We start from the raw sequence: 18433 nt of genomic DNA, 5'->3' as shown, positions 1-18433 counted from the left end.
ATACCAGATTTACTAACTTTGTCTTTAAGAAAACTCCCGATTACTTGTTCTAAATGCTTCATGCCCAGCGACTGGCCCTTCGTTCGAATCTCCAACCAACAGGTACCACCAACTGCTTCCTAGTTCAGTAAATGTAGATCTAACTGAACCAGCCCTCTCGTCTATCAGTCCTCCCATCCCAGGAATCAGACTGTAGTGGATAATGTCGGCATGTATGTGTTAAACTGCCAATTTTGTCCATTTCATTAGAGCCAAATCATTGTGAACTACTTGCAGCAGCCCACAAATTACCTATAATTGCCTTATCTCAACATATAATGCTGATTAGTTCCCTCAAAAACACTCATTGTAATCAGCAGCCTTTGCAAATAAAAACAATGAAATCCATGATGGGAATAACTATGGGAGATAGTGTTGTAAATGTACAAAAAATAAGTATCTTTGTATTTATTTTGCAACGTGTAGATTTTATATTTAAATGAACTAGCACTTAAGACAAGTATTTGTTCCCTGGTGGGGGAACAAAATAGCAAACATACAAAATACTGAACACTTTATTTTAAAAACAAAGCTTAGAGAATGCTAGTTCAGTTTACATTCATATGCAGTAAAAAAAATCTTGAGACAAGTAGAAATGTCACAACTATCCATGTCCTGGGAAAAAGGAATTTAAGGGCAAAAATGGTCAATGGCAGCATTTGGGAACCAGGACTGTAAACCACAAGGAAATTAATCAAATTGAAGCTAATTAAAACCACAAAGAAATGCTGCGTAACATGGGCAGTCATCCACACCCTTTTTTATAAATCATAATATTTTCTTTACCACACGGCACAATGGGTTATTTCAGAGGGAAGTGCAATTGTGATAAAATAAATTTAAACTTGTAATAAATTGATTTAAACAGGGTTGATAAGTGGGAAACAGATTCTGGTAAGACAATTGTAATCGTAATTAAAACGAGAAGGGATCATCTAATTACAAAATAAGAATGGATCTTCCAACATGTTGGGAAATAAATATCAGACATTTTGCCATTGAATCTTTAATACTTTATAGACAACAGAATTTGCTTGTTTGTCGGTTTCTGTTACATTTTATATTGATCAGGCAATTAAGAGTTAGTTGGAAAAATATATTCCTGCAAGTGATACGCATCCTAAATTGCGACTTTCAATAATAACACCTGAAATCTAACATGCACTTTTACACATCTAAAGGATAATATGCAAGGGAATAGCTATCATCATCAAATTAAGAAAGAATTTGTACATACATATCAGGAACAGGTCATCAGGTTCCAACCTGTTCAATTTGATAAAATCATGGCAGATTAGATTATAATCTCAACGCCACACTCATCTACCAAGATAACCTTTCACAACCTTGCATATTCACCTTTGTGAAGCTAGTGGTATATTGCATGCAAATTTAGATCACTATGAAATGGAAGTATATTTTAAATTTACCTGTAGCCCAATGAAACTTACCTTAAGTATCCATGGAAATGGGTGATCTTCAAGTTCTAACTGGCGAATTCATCCACAATGGCAGTGTAATAATTGTCCCAATGACTATGGCACAATTCTAAGCACTTGACCCATAATGATTAGCTAAAATACTACTTTTTGGGGCCATGTGTGTTTAGGCAATTTTAGAAGATTTTTTTAAGATCCCCATGAGAAATCTACAATAATGCATTTGAGCAATTAAGGCGTATTGCATGCACCCTAGTTTTCCATCATTCATTTCAGATTGTGTAGAACATAGACAATAGTCTGGATGGGAATGTTTTGACGCATCGTCTCAATCTCTCTGGAGCCAGGGCAGGAATTGACCACAATTGGAAAACTAGCTGCAGAGAGTTGGAGTAGCCATCTTCACCCTAGAAGAAACATTATAGCAGAGAGCAAATTATCAATCCTCAAAATACTATTTATGATGTTTCTTTATGTCCTTCAAATGATGTTGCTTTATGCCCTGTAAATGACAATGCTGTGAAATAGTTACTTTTGCAAATCTCTGGTTGTTTAAAACAGAAATCAGAAACAGAAACGTTTGTGGTATTTAAGTGGAACTATTATAGACAGCAGGAAAGTGAAAATAGTGCAGGGATCTCAACAATGATTTCAATTAAAAATGCTTATCCTGCAGTGGAAACTATAATAAAACCCCAAAAAAAGCAGTTGAAAAAAGAAAACATTCCAAATAACATTGCATTTATAAAATTATTGCAAAGATTTCTCCAGTACAGATATTATTATCGATTAGCCTGCGAGATAAACTGCAAAATACATATCAGGATGGTGCCTGCTGGGATGGGAAGCAACAAGGAAAGTTAAGGAAACTTAATACAGCGTGTCAGAACGCATCTCTGGAGAATATGGACCCTTACTTCAAACTTACAATACATTTGTACACAAAATTCCTACATCCAAAAAGATTTTTTATAAATCAATATTGTAACTGATCTAACATCCCAAGAAAATAAAGATGGGAGAAAATTCAGTGCATAAAGAGACGAGAAATTTTGCATTTTAAATTTGATTAATACATTGTTAAGCCCCAAGCATCAACGATTGGAGTACAAGAGGTTTTAATGGGGACAGACGTATGCAGCACATGCATACGTTTTTAATTATTTGACCATTTCCACATTGGTATAACTGCAGTGACATTGGTAGGAAATATTATAGAAGAGTGAATGAAAGTTCAAACCCACATGTCGACATACAAGATTCCACAACTGCTACAGGTCAAGAATAGTCCATTCCTTGCATCATAAACATATTATAAAGAATTACCTCATAGGGTGCACCAAGTGCTCAGGGAGTTTCAACTTCATAGCCAATGTTCCTGTACACAGGGAAACCCTAAAGCCAATCCCACAAATGACAAAAACAACCAGCTAAACCTATTATTTTGGCTGCGTTGCATGTAGAATTTACGATGCCCAAAACTATTCAAAGAGCAACCAAAAAATAGAGAACCCAGAGATCCGTGTTTTTTTTTTAGCCCAATATTTATCCAATGTGGGAGTAGGTATACACATTTCCCTTTTCAGTTCTTCACATTCAAACCTCACATCTAATCTATCACTAATGTTGGAGATGATTATATTTAATAAATTTAAAAACTCCAAAATCTAAACTTTCAAATGTGATAATTAAAACTAGACAATTTTGACAGAATGAGTAGCTTACTAGGCTAAGTGGGACCTGTTGGGACATTTTAGCATTTTCAAACCAAAAAAACACTTTAGCATTTTCAAACCACATTAAGGGCATTGAAAGATCAGTAAAACCACTCACAGTTTAGAAGACATGTGTTCAGTGTTATTCACAGTTCAGACTGAGAGTCACGACCTCTTGCTCCCACATCTTGCAGAGAACTGAGGCACCTCAACACTATTTATAGTCCCTCCTCCCTCCCACCAGAAGGGGCATGGCCTTGATGGCGTGATTGACAGGAGAGAGAATCTCAACATTTTTTAAACATTAATAATAAGCCTTTTATTTTTCATCGACAGGAAAAATCCTCTTCTTGCGCAGCGGAGGGGGACTCAGAGTAAGATGGCCAAAAATCACAGCCGTAAGTGGTAGCTTTTTTCTAAAATCAATATGCAGTGCAAACAGGAAGTGGTCAAGATCAAAGTTTTAATTATATAGTTGCCAGTTTGGGACTATGCTACCAAACCTACATCAACAAAACATTTAAGTTTTAGCAACAATAAAAACCAGTACAAATCTGCTATTTATTCAAGAGTACTCATACAATAACCCTACCTTCAAATGCCAGCATTTTACCAGAAATCCGGTAAGCCCCCTATGATTAAAAAAAAATAATCAGGAAGTCACAGGAAGAAATGGTGCTGGGAATGGTAATATCTCGTATACAAAGTCAGAAAATTGAATTGGCTTCCATGAAAATAAAGTAATTTACTTCAGGAGATCTATAGTTGATGTAGATAGAAATGTTCATCTATTTAAATATCTATTCACCAAAAAACTTTAACTTTAAGCAAAATCCAAGGTAGGCTCCCTCTGGGAATCCTCATGACACTTCTACTTAAACTTAACACACCATCAAAAACGATAAATGATTACCATATTAAGATTTTTAGACTTTGGATACACAAAAAAAAGATAAAAATAAACAAGAGGGTATCTATCCCCAGTAAGTAAGCATCAACTACTTCCTGATAGGCCAAGCACAACATCCAGAATGCAAATAAGTTTGCCTAAGATTTTGAATTAGCTATCCACTATTCATTAATAGAGAGAGATCAGAATTAGTCTTAGCTGTAATATAAAGAACAAACTATCCAAAAGAGTCAAATACTCAGGAACTCACCAACCCAGTACCAGATTCCAAAAAAAGGATGCTCACGTGAAAGTGATACCAGTGGGCTATTCACACCCATGGAAGCTATATCCCTCCATGAAGGTAAATTGTGACAATTTTAAAAGAGAAAATGAAAAGCCCTATTTAATTTTTTAGTGGAAACAAGATACATAAATGAACATCTTCGAAGCACTTATCAATGTTTATGTTTGGAGAATGAAATCAAGACCTGGAAAATATATAAAGACTTAAAAAGGTTAACTTTTAATGTACTAGATAAATCCTTTAGAACTTTGCATCATTTCCAAGTTTATTTTTCTGTCTTTTATCGGGTCAGAATGCAGAGACGAGAATGTTCAGTCAAGTTAAATTTTTATTAAGAATCACCTACAATGACATTAAAAAAGGGGCTGCAAAACACACTTAACTCAAGCAGTCATTTATTATTCATTCACAATAAACTCGCAGAAAACACAAACGTACACTCTTGTTCAAGATTGACACTGAGCTCACACATGTCATCTCCGGCAGGCAATACACAATACAATCCCCAGAATATTGTTCCTTCATAACGCCACATCATTTCACTTGTCCACACTTAGAAATCAGTATTACAAAAATACATCAACCAACCATTCGGCACAGGGAGGAGAAATATACAAAATATTCAGGGGTTGAAACTAGATTAAAAACATTAGCAGTCCTCTTTGTAGCGTTTTAAGGACTGACTGAAGAGCATTTACTAAACAACCTGCAATTTAATTTAAGCGTAAAGCAAAATAATTTTATTGTGCACTTTATAATTAGAGGAATGTTGATTTCAGTTAGAAAATAAATAATTGCAAAGAGTTTAATTCTAACTCAAATTGCAATCCAATGTTCTCTTTAAAAAAAAAAAATACTACTGAACTGAGATTTTCTTGGTTTCAACCCCTGGAGATATTCATTTCACTAAACACATTCAACATTTTCCAATTACTCAAGTTACAAGCAAATGTCACCACTCCAAAGATTTTTCTCCCTCATCAGCCACGGACGTCCTTTGTGAATACAAGAAAAACATTCGTACTGTATCCACTTCTCTGCATTCTCTCACCATGCCAAGGGATTGAGAGCCACATCTTTCCATGTTTAAAAATGCCATAATGCACCACCAGGTCTGCATGCGCTCTCTCCTTCCTCGCTCATACTAGCCCTCTCATTCGTAGGCACCATCATGGCATCAATCCCACACCAGGCATCAACATGTAATTACAAGTCTGCATTACATCTTGTTTCACAGCGCTGATAAACAAATCGATGAAAACAGTGGAGGACAAAAATGGAACACCCACCATGGTTCCTTCAAATAGAACCTGAACCTCCGTGCAGCCTGTAGTTATGTGGCGATATGGGTTAGTGAAAGCATTTTCTATACATATGTAGGTGCTCATGCTCAGAGATCCAGACCACTCCTTAAAAACATTTTCAATTATGAAAACTCTACATAATATTCTATTAAACATTAGATTAAATGTTTGTACCCAAGTTAAGATTTTCTACACAATGTTGCTGATTTCCTATTTGCAGCTGCTTAAACAATACCCCCACAACCCTCCTTTGGCTAGCAGAGCTGGTAAAGACTACATTTAGCAGGGAGTTAATTCTAAATTTTAAGATGGAATGTTTAGAATGAAACAGCAATATCCCAGTGCATAGATTCACTACTGGACATTCAATGCAATGAATGATCTAATCTGGAAAGCCAGCAATTCAACAAATTTATCAACCCAAGAGATTAACAAGATATCTTCAGCAAGGGTATTTTCAGATTCACCTATGCTGCCCTCATGGGATGGTAACATAGCTTGCTTTTGATGTCCAATGTAGAACTGAAGTGTTATTTGCTAATACAAAGCCAAGAAAATATTTTTTAAAATTATGTAGATCTGGCAAAACTTAACCGTGATCCTGCAGAGGTTATACAATTATAAATGAAAACATGGGTGCAATTTGCACATTTCAATTTTAAAATGCTTTGGAGTCAAAAACATACCAGCCTTTAACCGTAACTCATTCCAAAACTTTTAGCTCACCAATATATTTACAGATGTTTATGACATTTTCAAAATTTCAGAAAGCAAAGTGGGTGTTACTCTTAAATATAATAACATTTGAAAATTATACTCCTAATTGCATTGAAGGCAAAGTGTCTGTTCACTTATGTCATTATGCACTTATGCAAAGAGAGAAACAGCACAGAAAAGACTTGGAAGCAGGAGCCAAATTTGCATAATCGAAGGCCAAATTATTACAAGCCAAAAAAAATGCAGAGAGAAACACAAAAGATGTAATTTTACACGTCAATTTTCGTTTAAATATTTGCAATCCTTTGGATGGTTAAACTCTATTTGAGACTTCAATGAAAGCCCATGCAAAACGCATCTGCTGTAAAGATCATTATCCCCTTTAACACAAATCTGCATTAAATTCAGAAAAAAAAGGTTTCTAAGAAGGATGTAAATAATACCTCTACTGAGGTATAGACACAAGTGCACAATGGTTATTAAAGATCCATTACCTCCACTGCGGGGAAAAAAAGGTGAAGATAACCAGATCAAATTGGTACTCGGCTCCGATTATCTAATGTAATGCCTTTTCAGCAACTCACTTTTTCATTTAATGAGAACATTTCAAATAAATTCTATGGCCAGACAGGGAAATTCACCCAACATAGTTCATATTCAAGAAAAGTTCATTGCCAGGATTGCCAATGGAGACAATGCAAAGCCAATTAATTTGGGAGAACGTATTCACTGGTATTATGACAAAGGGTTAATCGTGAGGTACTGGTGAAGTGGTTTCGTTTTTAGATATCTTTTGGAAATATTTTCTCTATAGTTTAGAATTGTTTTGGGTGCATACAAGATATAACCTGGGTTAGGAGAAGTGAATTTAACCAATTAAAAAAGGCTATCTTGGTACAATGATAGCATTATTACAAAAAATATGCAGTTTACTAGGTAATAAAAGGTAGAAACCTTTGTCTACCCTGCACATACATTTGGAGTTAAACTGCACCTCAGTCAGCTGATGTTGTAACTTCGTAACCTTCAATAGGAATGAAAGGGCCAAGTTACCCATGCTGTTCAACACTAACTTGGACATTGTGTCAAATGCTCAACACAACTGAGAGACTGGAGTTCATAGAAGAGTAACAACTGTGTGCACATAAATTACAGTTCATTAGTTTAAGAAATTAAACTCATGACAGAACTACATTTTGCAGTATGAATCAGGAACAGGTAAGAAGCACTTTCAAAATTCACCTTATCATCAGTGTCTTGAATGACATTGCAAGGCAACCGCTTAATATTTTCTTCAATTATGTAGCAAGAAAAAGTTTGTGAAAACCTACTTTTGTGTTTACTTACCATTATTTAAATCTCAACACTCTTTCTTCACATTTGCTAAGCACGTACAAATCTTTTTACATTCCCCAACTCGATGATTTGGACTCCATGCTGGATCCAAAACCAGAGCTGAAACCAGGACCACCTGAATTGGATGCCGACCCCCAACCTAATGCACCGGAATTTGAGCTATACGTATTATTATTTGTTCCAAATGGCTGATTCTGTTCCCTTGGTACGTTGCACTGATTTTGCTGTGGGTTTCCCCCTGCAGCACCAGATTGGTTCTGTTGCCTAGCCATCATTCCCATCATTCCCCAACTACTCTGTAGGGCTGCAGCCATCATTGCTGGGTTCATATTAAAAGCTCCAAAATTCATTCCTCCCTCACTCATGTTACTGTTGGAACTGCCACCCAATCCTCCTCCAACACCCCTGTTGTTTCCAAACCCACCCTGATTGCCAAAGCCTCCCTGGCTGTTTGTGAATCGTCCTTTATCTATCGGTTGTCTAGCATTCAGATGCTTCGGTTCTGCATTGGAAATGTGCAGGCTGGTCCCCTTAAAGATCAGATCTTCACCACACAGAGACTGGGCAACCTGGGAAAGAAAGCAAACCACAATTAAATTATTAATAAGTATTAACTACACAATGATGCTCAGCACTCTGGGATGAAGAACCCCTCTTGGTTATATTAATTCCAATTTACATAGCAGAACCAAATGAGGAAATATGCGATTCTAATACTTTATCAAAACAGCAAAATTAAATAAAACAAAGGCATTAATATGCATCATACAATGCTTATACTGAATTATTCCCAGTGCTTCAACAGGATTTATTGCAAATAATGATGCAGCTCACAATTATGTCCCTAAACAAATTTCGACATCATCCCGCAATTCAATAGTCACCAGAATTGCTCATGCTTATAACTATATAATATGCCCAACTTAAAATATCTTAATATACTGGCACCTATAGTACACAAAACTGGAGTATGGCTTTACAGCTATTTTTGACAATATTAAATGTATCTTCAAATGTCTGATTATGTGAATGAACCAGAAAGTAAATTGCCTGATATACTTCTGATCAGAAGACTTTATGACACTTACTTCAGGGATGGAATATACAATGTAAAACAACAAAACTTACAAACTAAAGCTCAGATTTTAACTTACTCAAATCTAAGAAAGCTAAAAGTTTAGCATTTTCACTTTTATAAAAACCTACCTGGTCATCAGTAAAAGTGATAAAAGCAATAGCACGGAAAGGTTTTGGTATAAATACATCAGTGACATCTCCAAACTGGGAAAAGAACTGACAGAGTTCATTAGCACTCATGTCCTCAGTGAGGCGACGCACAAACACCTTCCTGCTTATTAAAGGCTCTTCTGCATTTTGCTGAAAAAAAAGATATAATATCAGGACATTTTCCTTCCTAGTTCCTAGTGAAGCAGATTTGCTGCTTTACCATCTGGCTCAACATTTTGGTGGTGTTCGACAAGCAGATTTTCCCAGACTATTAGTACTGTAATTCCTAATTTTTTTTTTTTTTAAGTTACAGTAAAATGAGAAATGTACTGCTACACCAGTATATTTAAAGGGAGTGCAAGATCAGGGAGCCAGGCGAGTGGATAGTGACAATGGTAGACATCAACTGATGAGCCGAATGCCAAATCACCGAGATTTCAGAATTATTCAATGGGGAACCATTGTAGTTTTATTGTGCTATCAGGGGAATGAACTGGACAAAGATAAAAAACTGCAGGTGCTGGAAACTTGAAATGCAAAACAATGGGAAAATAAATGTCAGGTCTATAGGGTGATTTCACGAAAGGTCACTGGAGCGTAAATCCCCACTCACGTGACCGAAAATTTTAACTGGGGGACAAGCGTCACTTCCGGTACATGTTAGTGGATGGGAAAACACGCACTTTCACACCCGTTAAAAACATCGAAAACGGCCGGTTTTTGAGCTGCAATTAACTGTACCAGTCGGGGTGACCGTGAGGAACAGCTACCTAAATTTACAGTCCAAAAAAAAGATAGAAACTAAGGTAAATACAAGAGGGAGCTGAAGGTGTAAAAAAGGCGGAAGTGCTAGCGGACATTTGCCGTGGAGATTTAAAGATCCAAAATATCGGGAATTATCGCGTTTGCTCGCTGCATTTCATCAAAAGTGGCATTATTGACTTTTTATCTTTATTCATTTGTTATATGAAAAGTATTAAAAGTTAGAAACCCGTCAGTAAAATTGCAAAATCGCCCATGGTTCTCGGGTGGGGTTTAACATGCAAAATGAAAACGCTTCTGAGGCTACATTTACCATTTAAATAATCGTAAGCTTGCATCTCAGTAAAATTGATTTCCAAACGCATTGAGAGTTTACGATTATTTAAATGGTAAATGTAGCCTCAGAAGCGTTTTCATTTTGCATGTTAAAACCCACCCGAGAACCATGGGCGATTTTGCAATTTTACTGACGGGTTTCTAACTTTTAATACTTTTCATATAACAAATGAATAAAGATAAAAAGTCAATAATGCCACTTTTGATGAAATGCAGCGAGCAAACGCGATAATTCCCGATATTTTGGATCTTTAAATCTCCAAGAAAAAAGTCCGCTAGCACTTCCGCCTTTTTTACACCTTCAGCTCGCTCTTGTATTTACCTTAGTTTCTATCTTTTTTTTGGACTGTAAATTTAAGTAGCTGTTCCTCACGGTCACCCCGACTGGCTCACTTAATTGCAGCTCAAAACCTGGCCGTTTTCGATGTTTTTAACGGGTGTGAAGGTGCGTGTTTTCCCATCCACTAACATGTACCGGAAGTGACGTTTGTCCCCCAGTTAAAATTTTCGGTCACGTGAGTGGGGATTTACGCTCCAGTGACCTTTCGTGAAATTACCCTATAGATAAATAAGCAAATAACATTTTAAAGTAAAAAATAAAATGCTGGTGGAACCTAAAAAGGCCAGGCACCATCTATGGAGAGAAATGGATAGTTGACATTAAGTTCCTTTAGGAGTTTGCTTTTTGCTCCGGATTGTAAAAGTTACAGTTTTATATCTCCAATTAACATTTTAGGTTAAGACCCTTCATCAGAAGAAAACAAAGGCAATATGAAATTGTGCTGATAAAGCAAAGGCAGGCAATATTACCACGGATTAAATTGGAAAATTCCTCTGGTTGAGTTAATACAGGAACTGAATGGCTTATGAATTGCTGGTTGAGAAAAAATTGAGATTATATTTTGTTACAACCAATTTAAATCTATAGAAAGCTTATGTAAACTTACCCTATTCTTGGTCCGATAATAAGCACCCAGAGTTTAATGTGTTGTGTTTCCAATTTTTTTTTAATTGCAAATTTCTAAAAAGCTCCAGATTATCTTATAGCAGTTGCCCACCTATTCAATTTGATTTCAGAATGAGATTCCACTCACAAATCGTTCCAACTGCAGGAGCACATTTATAGCTCTCGCATTCCTTGATCTAGGGGGGATTTTATAGAAACATACAAAATTCTTACGGGGTTGGACTGGCTAGATGCATGTTGATTGTTCCCGATGTTGGGGAAGTCCAGAACAAGGGGTCACAGTTTAAGGATAAGGGGAAAGTCTTTTAGAACCGAGATGAGTAAAACATTTTTCACACAGAGAGTGGTGAATCTCTGGAATTATCTGCCACAGAAGGTAGTTGAGGCCAGTTCATTGGCTATATTTAAGAGTGAGTTAGATGTGGCCCTTGTGGCTAAGGGGATTAGGGGGTATGGAGAGAAGGCAGGTACAGGATACTGGTTTGGATGATCAGCCATGATCATATTGAATGGCGGTGCAGGCTCGAAGGGCCGAATGGCCTACTCCTGCACCTATTTTCTATGTTTCTATGTTTACCATTGAAGACCTAACCTGCATTATCTCTCGAAGACTATTGCAAAACAATTCCTCGCAATTGTACATCTAAATATCAGCCCATAAAAAACATGAGCCTACATCCTATTTTGAAACAAGCCCTATTTACACAAAAATAAAAAAATGCGGATGTTAAAAATCTGTGTTCAGTCTGCAGAAGCGAATCCAAACTGTTGTCTGCCACTTTAATTCCCCATGCTACTACAACCCGTTTGTGGCCTCCTGCACTGCAGAATTAGAGTGCGGGACTAATTCCGATAAGAGAGGGGCAAAATTAACCCGCTTAGGCAGGATGGATTGCATTTAAAAAATGTCCATCCATGTCCTCACATTGAATGAGCACAGGAAGGTAGTCGAAAAAGGAAAAAGAATGCAAAAGGTCAGTGAATGACACATAACACCAGAGTTTAAAAATCAAGATTAAGAAATAATTCAAGGTTTGAGGTTCGTACATTGTAAACTCATGAATCATGTTATACAAGGTATACAAATGAATCATGTTATACAAGGTAGATAAATTGCAAATTTACATTGGATTAACATTCTGCGCATATAAAACAGATCACTTGAATCCCTGAAACATAGAAAATAGGTGCAGGAGTAGGCTATTCGGCCCTTCGAGCCTGCACCGCCATTCAATATGATCATGGCTGATCATCCAACTCAGTATGCCGTACCTGCCTTCTCTCCATACCCCGATCCCTCTGGCCACAAGGGCCACATCTAACTCCCTCTTAAATATAGCAAGAGAAACCTGCTCTGCTATTTAATAAGCTAATGATTTTGACAAAAACAAAGCTGTCCTTGGTAAATTGAAGGCAAAGAAGCAAATTTGTAATTGAATATTTTTTAAGCAAAAGTGTTTTGGCTGCAGAATAAGTACATTCCTATAATACAGGATAGGCAATCCAAGCCAAAGCTCCCTTAACAAAACAAAAGCATATATGACAGATGCAGGTACTTGGCATTAGTCAGAACTGAGGAAATTTAAAGAAAAGCGAGAAAGAAAGGTAGATTTATAGAGTAGGTAGACAAAAATGCTGGAGAAACTCAGCGGGCCGAGACCCTTCTTCAGACATAGAAATTATTTGCTTTCAGCTCTTTATACAGCATTTCTCTTCTCAGGAGGATGTTAGTACATATAAACTAACTACAACCTTGTGAAGAGAGAAATAAAAGCATACCTTGGAATTGGGAAATTTGCAATCCCACCATCGTCCTTCAACCATGTGTCGTTTTGACATCACTTTCACTTGTGTTTCATATTCTGTGAACCTGATGAAGCCAAAACCTTTTGCATTCCCGGTTTTGATATCCTTCTTCACCTGTGGATGTACGAGTTATTTCAGAAGATTTATATGCAAAGAATTACCAGAAGCCTCCATGTATAGCAAATTTCTAATGCATCAAAATGTTTAACATCCAAACTTTAAAAACACGATTGCAACCTCAACCCACACATTTGACCAAGTTAAGATTTAATCTGACCCAGGTTCGACCAGACTAAGGGTGCTGTCTGTACGGAGTTTGTACGTTCTCCCTGTGATGGCATGGGTTTTCTCAGAGATCTTCGATTTTTACCCCACACTCCAGACGTCTGTATGCTTGTAGGTTAAATGGCTTGGGTTTGTATACTTGGTATAAGTATAAATTGTCCCTTGTGTGTGTGTGTAAGCTTGTGTCGGTGTGCTGGAATTGCTGGTTGGCACGCACTCAGTGGTCCGAAGGGCCTGTTTCAGCACCGTATCGCTAAACTAAACCTAGAATAAGTTGCAGGGTTAGAGCAATGAGAGGGAAATGGTACCTATATCATTGTAGGTAAAAGGCAAAATGCTTCAAATGCAGCAAACTCAGCTCAAGAATGTGTACAAACTTATAATATTAAAGTTTCAGCTGTGTGGTACACATTATTTCTGCAAACAAGATTTATAATCAACACAAAATGTAAGCATAGTACGAGAATCTTAAATTCATCTGTACTACACAACTACAGAGTTGTTTGTACACAGCAAATATATAGATTTGGGATATTTGATGGCCAGAGTGTATTCGGATGTTACAATATCTTGCCACCTGTGACATGAAGCTCACCTGCGCCATAATGACTTCACCGAAAGTACTAAAATAATCTTTTAAATCCTGATCTGTCGTCTTGCAGGGAAGGCCAAGAACGACGAGGTCTGATGTCTTCTGAACTGCTCTCTTCACTTTCACAGCTGAACATGCATCAGTTTCATCTATTTTCCTTTTGTTGTCTAGATGCAAAGACAAACAGATTTCTGGGTGTGAAAGTGGTCCAGCACATTTGAATTCTACTGATCTCTCCCCCCCCCCCCCCCAAGATAATACAATACATCAACTTAAATGCAAAATGGTCCAGCCTAAACCTAAACATCTCCCATTCCTTCTCTCCAGAGATGCTGCCTGTTCCAGTTACTCCAGCATTGTATCTACCTTAAACCAGCATCTGCAGGTCTTTTCTGCACATGCACATTTTAAAGTTAACTCAGACATGCACAAGTACAGAAAACATAAAAACCAATGGTTTATAACCATTACACCGAGTTCCATATTCCTTTAACAACAAATTGCAATTTTGAAAATGAAGTGGTACTTCCCATCAATACAGAATTATTTCCTGAATCTGCTAAAACAAATACAACACTCATCCTGCACTTGCACTGTTCCTGATGCCAAAACACTCAGTTTCATCAATTTAGTGGAATTTCATTACGTAGATTTCTATATCACAAAGAACACGGAAACCAAGACTGAACTTCAACTGTGGCCTAAGAAAATCTTTGAAAGGCAACCTTACTTGTGTCTGTAATCCTTGCAATAAACACCAACATACCATTTGCCTTCAACATTTACTGAAACTACAGGATTACATCTTCAGAAATCGGCAACTTCAGATCCCTCTGATCAAATACTACTATGTCTCCTTCCCAGAGCCCAAATTATGCTGGAATCTTAGGTAAAAACCAACCTGGAGAGCCTTGACCGGCTTTTCAGCAACATTGTTTGTTGCCCTAGAGATAGATGCAAGTTAGTTCTCGTGACCAGACGAGGTGAGTGATGTGGAGAGCAAAGTCTCAAAATCGCTTAATAGCTGTAATTACCAGCACATTACACGTGCTGGACCATGCAATGTCTCACATTAATGTTAAAGGTATGGGAAGGACAGGTTAGGAGACGACATTGTAGGTGCGGTGAACTTGGGTAAAATAAAAATTGCTGGAGGAACTTAGTGGTCAGGCAGCATCTGAAGAGTGAAATGGGCATATATTTCAGGACGGGGCCCTTCTTCAGAATCAATATTTCATGACCATTCTCTCTCCCTACCAAACCTCGACAACCTGCTTCCCCCCCCTCACCCACATTTCCCCTCCTCCTCCTCCCACGCCAGAGCAGACCAGGCCGCACCTTTCGGGTAGTTCACCACGTAGACCAGTTTGCCCCATCCGTTGTCGGGGGCGTGCAGGATGCCCTCCACCAGCCGCACCCCCCGCAGACACTGGTTGTCCGGGTTGCGGTAACGCAGGCCGTACGCCGCCGGGAACTGCGCCGTCACGGTGGACAGCAGCAGCGTGCCGTCGTCCTCCGACGGGATCTCTATCGGCTCCTCCGACTCCTCGTCGACCACACGTATGTACTCGGCCATGGCCAGGGTGGAAAAAAAACAAACGCAAACGCGATGCTATAACGGCGAGAAAACTAAAGTTAAGACGGGAAAATTCTCGGGAGGAAGGTGAGCCCGGACCGTTGGTCGTTCGACGACGGAGCCCGACAACAAGCTGACAAAATGGAGGCGGCTAGTGGCGGACACACGAATTCAACCAACGATCCTATAGCGGAGCAAGATGCTCCACGCCTACGTAATCCAACGCACGGACGTTCAATACGTGACGTAGCGTCACGGTAGCCATTTCTCAATGCAAAACGCGGCTGACGTTATGCCTCCCGCAGTGCAATCCAAAGATCTTATAGGATCTTTGGGCAGCGCAGTGCAGATGGAGTCAAAGGTGGAGTGGATGGTCTGTGATGAACTGGACAACCCTCTGCAAGGGATTGTGGTCTTGAGAAGAGGTGTTGCCACACCAAATTTGTACTGCACAAATAGAATTTGTCTGACGTGTTTACTGTAAATGGGTGTATAATAATCTGCCTAAAGGGCATTTTCCTAACCGTTCCCATATGTAGAAATGACTGTTTTGAATGAACTTGACTGTCACAGCTCCCTCAAGTATAGGCAATTCAAAAAGTTCACAACTCAGTTACAGGCTTAAGACAGGAAAAAAAATGAAAAAGAAGAGAGACGGGGGTTCAGGGGACATTGGCCCCTGGTAGGATTCCAAGGGGCAACGCAGATTTTTTTTGATACTTGTACCTTGAAATGAAACCGTTTTCTTGCCTGTTTACCCTTAATTTCACAGAGGCTTCCCCACTCACTCACAGGGAACCCCTCATTGCTCACACTCATAGGGACACCCTCCCCCTAGCTTTGCTCACTCACATGATCCTTCACTACCCAGACCCCCCCCCCCCCCTTGCTCACTCACAGGGACCCTCCTCACCTTTGCTCGCACTCACAGGGACACCCCCCCCCCCCCCCCCCCCAGCTTTCCTCTCACATGGACCCCCTCACCTTTGCTCACAGTCACAGGGACGTCCCCTCACCTTTACTCACACTCACAGCCTCCCCCCTTCTGCTCACCGGAGCTCACAAACATTCCCTCTACTTGCTTTAAAACGCTTATTGACATCAACAAAGCCCCAGCCTTTCCCGGCCCAGTGCGCTCCCGCTGCCGCCGCTACCTGGGCTCCCGGCCTTTCGCTTTGTCCCGCCCGACGTCCCTCTCGTCCAATCGGCGCCCTCGGTCATCAATCCCGCCCTCACTGTCTCGCGGAAATCCAATTATAGATTTAGATTTTTAACGAATTTCAAAATCCGTGGAGAAATCTCATGCCCGAGTTAAGCAATTTCTCAGCTAATTTGTAAACATCCTCAATCAAGATCCTGGAATTAAAGCCCTCACCTCATGGAAATACCCTCCCTCTATCCGGCCTGTCAAGTGTGCACTTCTCATTCATCTCCATTTCTGAAGCACACAGGCCCAGTCTACTTGTTCATTCCTTAGACAACTAAGCTTTGCCCACCATGGCTGCAATCTACACATAAATTCATGTAGTGCTACCTCTTTGGCAATTACATCTTAGTCATAGAGACATACAGCAAGGAAACAGGCAGTTTGGCCCACTTTGCCTATGCCGACTAATATACCCCATTAGTCCCACCTGCCCACATCCCTTTAACCCTTTCCTATTCATGTACCTGTCCAAATGTCTTTTAAACATTGGCATAGCTTCTGCCTCAATCTCCTTCACAACTCATCTCATATACCCACCACCTTGTGTGAAGTTACCCCTCATTCCATATACCTACCACCCTAAGTAAAAAGTTCTTCTGCCCATATTTAGCAAGTCCACAACTGAAGAATTTCAGGGCTTTGCTCTGACACATCTAATTGTGAATGATATTCAATTAATTGGCTAAAGTCTGACAATTCAATAAACATCTCTATCCTGTGATGGCAGATACCAGCAAGTAGTTATCAAACACTAGATTCACCCGAAGGGTTTAATTCACATATCTTACTCGTGATGTTCTGCCGATATAAGCTAATATTAGGCCAGTTTACTCCACGTGATACTAAGAAACGTTTGAAAGCACAAACTAAAAGCTACAGGACTATGCAGAATTATGGCTTTTGTACTTGTGTACTCCAGAGCTAGCGAGGCTGTTCCAATACATATTTTTGTCCTGGTGTCTACCTGATAACAGTTTGGATGTGCCCAATTCACAAAAAAGACAAATCCAATCAACTAATTGTGTAATCTCTTGGTCATCTGCAAAGTGCTGTTTTGTGTCAACAGCATAATTGAGAGGCACTTGGCAATAATCTACTCTTCGTACGAGTTTAGTGGCACTAGCACCACTTGACTTTGGACCTTGTCCCAGACCTGGTATGAATGTGAACCAAATATCTGAATTCTAAGGGTAATGCAATTGATTATTTAGTACACCATTGTGGTATCAAGATATCTTGATAAACATTAAAGTAACACAACATTGAAAGCACAATGGATGGATTCTACCTGCAGCAAGGGAAGATGAGTGTGGTTAAATGTCACTACAGATTAAGATAATATCTGATTAAAGTATAATCGCCTGGCTATGAATTTCAGTGGTATTGCCAAGATTTAAGGGCCTGTCGCACTTTCATGACCCAATTCACTACCTTTTTTACTCCTGGAATTTTTCATCATGCTAGAAAAAACTCCCCGACCTACTTGATGCCACGAGTACCTATGACCTTCCTACGACCGTGTGATGACCATGCTGCAAGTATGAGTCAAGGGCAAACTCGGCAGATGTCGTGAATTAAGTCGTGAAAGTGGGACAGGCCCTTTAGGACCCCACTACGAATATATTGAGGGTTGTCTTGGACCAGGCCAATACATTGTTTCAAGAGTTGGTCACAGGCTGCATGTCCCATTGTGACTTGTTTGACAGCCCTAAACTCGTCCTTCTGCAGTAGAGAATACCAGATTTACTAACTTTGTCTTTAAGAAAACTCCAGATTACTTGTTCTAAATTATATGTTTCATGCCCAGTGATTGGCCCTTTGTTCGAATCTCCAACCAACAGGTACCACCACCTGCTTTCTAGTTCAGTAAATGTAGGCCTAACTGAACCAGCCTTCCTCCTATATTAGT

The 18433-nt window shown here is 39.1% G+C and overlaps 1 protein-coding gene across 2 annotated transcripts in view; it reads right to left on the bottom strand.

Annotated features, from left to right (window-relative positions):
• Positions 1-4767: 4767 nt before the first annotated feature.
• The window catches only part of LOC116990436 (TAR DNA-binding protein 43-like), a 37999-nt gene continuing 24333 nt past the window's right edge, over positions 4768-18433 (bottom strand). Inside the window, exons 1-5 of one of the 2 annotated variants that reach the window (XM_033048095.1) lie at positions 15080-15535; positions 13745-13908; positions 12838-12978; positions 8973-9143; positions 4768-8335 (exon numbers count right to left, since the gene is read on the bottom strand). In XM_033048095.1, coding sequence (XP_032903986.1) covers positions 7814-8335; positions 8973-9143; positions 12838-12978; positions 13745-13908; positions 15080-15317 — 1236 coding nt within the window. In that variant the 5' untranslated portion in view covers positions 15318-15535 and the 3' untranslated portion in view covers positions 4768-7813. Of the gene's footprint in view, positions 8336-8972; positions 9144-12837; positions 12979-13744; positions 13909-15079; positions 15536-18433 lie in introns of those variants that run through there. The other variant, XM_033048097.1, reaches the window with a different exon arrangement.

The sequence above is a fragment of the Amblyraja radiata genome, chromosome 31 (genome assembly GCF_010909765.2).
Source record: "Amblyraja radiata isolate CabotCenter1 chromosome 31, sAmbRad1.1.pri, whole genome shotgun sequence".
Lineage (NCBI taxonomy): Eukaryota > Metazoa > Chordata > Chondrichthyes > Rajiformes > Rajidae > Amblyraja > Amblyraja radiata.
The sequence above is the reverse complement of the archived record's forward strand: the minus strand, read 5'-3'. Positions and strand labels throughout refer to the sequence as shown.